The sequence below is a fragment of the Zingiber officinale genome, chromosome 9A (assembly GCF_018446385.1).
Source record: "Zingiber officinale cultivar Zhangliang chromosome 9A, Zo_v1.1, whole genome shotgun sequence".
NCBI classification, from domain to species: Eukaryota; Viridiplantae; Streptophyta; class Magnoliopsida; order Zingiberales; family Zingiberaceae; genus Zingiber; species Zingiber officinale.
Window position 1 is genome coordinate 127,301,809 of NC_056002.1, and position 2,992 is coordinate 127,304,800.

The 2,992-nt window shown below is 35.0% G+C and overlaps 1 protein-coding gene across 1 annotated transcript; it reads right to left on the reverse strand.

The window, feature by feature from the left end:
• Positions 1–407: 407 nt before the first annotated feature.
• LOC122021421 (proteasome subunit alpha type-5-like) lies at positions 408–1,526 on the reverse strand. Its single transcript, XM_042579541.1, has 3 exons — positions 1,386–1,526; positions 1,158–1,223; positions 408–784 (listed from the first exon to the last, which is right to left on the reverse strand). The coding sequence occupies exons 1-3, from the start codon at positions 1,509–1,511 to the stop codon at positions 692–694; spliced, it is 285 nt and encodes a 94-aa protein (XP_042435475.1). The 5' UTR covers positions 1,512–1,526; the 3' UTR covers positions 408–691.
• Positions 1,527–2,992: the final 1,466 nt, after the last annotated feature.

Genomic DNA, 2,992 nt, shown 5'->3' on the forward strand with positions numbered 1-2,992 from the left:
GATTCATAGAATATTCGCATAACACAATCAACAACCTAACATAACCCTAAACCCTAATACCCTCAACCTCTTTGAGGTATGAGAACCAAAAAGGGCTAGTTAAACAGTCCACTTCCTCGTTCACAATGTTCTCCGCATAAACTGGACTAGCAATTCTCCAACAATATCCAACAATACCGCATTTAAATGTGACATTGACTTGAACACTTGTAGTATTTCTTCTCCAAGTCTCCTGTTACATTGGTTACATTGGTGAAAATTGAAAAACATCCAGTAAATGAGGTAAAATATTAGCAAAGGCCCCCAAGAAAGTTGTCCATATCAAATTTCTTTAAAAAACAATAAAAATGTGAACTACCCTGAGAGCAAAATTCTGGAACCAGTCAAAGTACAAGACACTTGCAAACTAAAATTCAACCTTCAGCTATTTTTTGTGAGCTATTAATTGTTTCACTGCGAATGTGAAAAATGAGAGATGACATATTATAATTTCACAGCATAGACTCCAAGGGAATAAAACTTTTAGAGAAATTGCAGATGACATTACTAAACTTCTTTGAACGGAATATGGTTCAGTGGATAAGCAACCAGAACACAATAAGGTCACAGCATCCAGCACAATTAAACAGCAATCTAGCAAGTAGTATGAAGTACGAAGAAACGCAGATAACAAGATAAATGGCCTTGCCGATCAAAGGCGAGAAATGACATCTTTAACCTCGGCAGGTGTATATAGATGGTAAGTAGGAGCCACCTTTGCAATGTCAACATTATTAGGGGTTACTTGTTAATGCAAATGAGTAATTAGCAATGTAAAAGTTGCAATACTCTGCAATTTATTTAAAACAAAATGAAACCCTAGAACTGGATCCTTAAGCATCAGTCCAATTTACCCGTCTAATACAAAAGTACCCAAAACATACATTCAGGTCAGCTGGTACCAGATTGAATAGTGTATTCTCTCTTTATCATATTTAAATGCAGTGTTTATATGATTTAGAAGTAAACATCTAAGCACACCCGATTAGTTTATCCAAATAGACCAAGTAATAATTCATTAACCAGGAGCCTGAATGAACCTAATCCAGGTTTGATAACAGGGATGCCTTATCTATCTTCTAAAGCAGGTAGATACAGAAAAACCACAAGAAATATACCTTTTCTTCCATGACTTGTTTCAGGATGGAAAGAGCTATAGTTTCAGCTTCCAGAAGGGACAGGTCCTGGATAAACAAGCGCCCTCATGAAATTATTCTCATCACCGCCACCACAATACCACAAACAGAAAATTACTATAGATCTAAGTAGCCACAATAGAGAAGGCTGCCGTCAAAGCAAATTTGCCTTGCACAGCCATGTATATCTAAAATTGCCATAGTAGCTACCTTGTTGTATTGCTCTTGAAGAGAACTATCAGCTCCTTCGGATCCAGATCCTATTGCTTTTGCATTGCATTGCCAGAATGTGCCAGATGGATCGGTATAGTACCTGCAATTTATAGCATGTAACATTTGAAGCAAAACATTGAAATACAGGACTACATAGCAGAGACTGTGTAGGAGAGACTTCAGATTTTACCAGATAACTTCTGACATTTGTAATATCGAGCAGAAACATTAACATACGAAAAGGTCCAGCACAATAATACATATGCACTAGAATATTTGTATCTCCTAAAGAGTGATCTCTGGGAAGAATCGTTTAGGACACAGGAAGATTATGTTAATAGTAGTAAACAACCCACTAGGACAATAAAATCAGTTCCCTAATAGGAGGGTTTAACGTGAAAATTTTATACATTTTAGCACTTCAGACACTGTAGCTTATTGAGGAAATAAAATATTATCAAAAGGATTGTGTCCACCCATCCTTGTTCATCAGCTTGGAACCTTTGAAATGAAAGCTGCATTGGGTACATGGAAAAAACAACAAAAAGGGAGGATAAATGATAGCCACCAACCTAATTGTTCACAAATATCTGTATAAGTTATTAAGGGTGTTCATAGAAGTTGATCCTTTAGCCGTGTCTGTTAGATGGTCAAATCTAGGCGCCAACTCAAAAATGTTGGCGTCCAAGTGTTAGTGTTCAACTACTTCTGATTTTCTTCATCTTTGAATTGTTAAATACATAGGGTATTTATAGGGAATACTCAAGATGTATCTAAATAAATACATGAACCAATATTAAATGACATACATTCATCATCCGAAGAGTCATTCATGAATCCTCCAATATTCATGCTCCAGATGACCATACATTAGATTATAAGTCCAATTAATTTGATTGCAAGGTTGTAAACAGTCCTTGAGGGCTATTGATAGTGATTCCAGTACGTACTGGAAAATAATGGAACAAACCTATGAAACAGCTATCAAGGGATTCACTTCAACTTTCCTAAACCAAAGAAGAAGCAGATGGATTACAAAAGAAAACAATTTGCACCATCAAACTGAAACTTATAATAAGCCTTAATAAATTAATGAAAAAAGAATTGTTTAGAAGTTCACTGAGAAACATATGAAAATACAACAAATGCAACTGCAAAAAAAAAAATAAAAAACTAGTATCCAATTAACTTTTTTTTATACTTTCAGATCAAAAGGTCAAATTTATATACTTTGGTTCATGTTCAAGCAAGAGGATAACAATCTCATCGACAGTTAGTATTTCCTTTTAATATAGAACACTAAAAAGAAGGAATATCAATGATGAAACAAACCTGAAAATGCGAGCTACTGAGGCAGCGAGCAATCTGCTTGAACAAGGTAATCATGCAGCGTTGGAACTCTGTCGTGAGCATCAAAGACCAAATATTACCAAATATTAAGATCACTGACAAACCAAATAATACCTTATTTTTAACAGCTATCTAGAGGATCTGGCTTTTTGACTTGAAGCTGGTTCAAAGAAGACAAATCAAATATACAAATACTAAGATGAAAGCATAATGAAGTAGTTAACTTTTTCTACTTTACCTGATTATAAGATCTA

Excerpts from the sequence above, each read along its gene's own strand:
- LOC122021421 (XM_042579541.1), bottom strand. The coding sequence starts at position 1,511 with ATGTTACATGCTATAAATTGCAGGTACTATACCGATCCATCTGGCACA. Across the intron at positions 1,224-1,385 it reads TTCAAGAGCAATACAACAAG|GACCTGTCCCTTCTGGAAGC; the intron begins GTAGCTACTATG and ends TTGTTTATCCAG. Across the intron at positions 785-1,157 it reads AACAAGTCATGGAAGAAAAG|GTAACCCCTAATAATGTTGA; the intron begins GTATATTTCTTG and ends TTGCATTAACAA.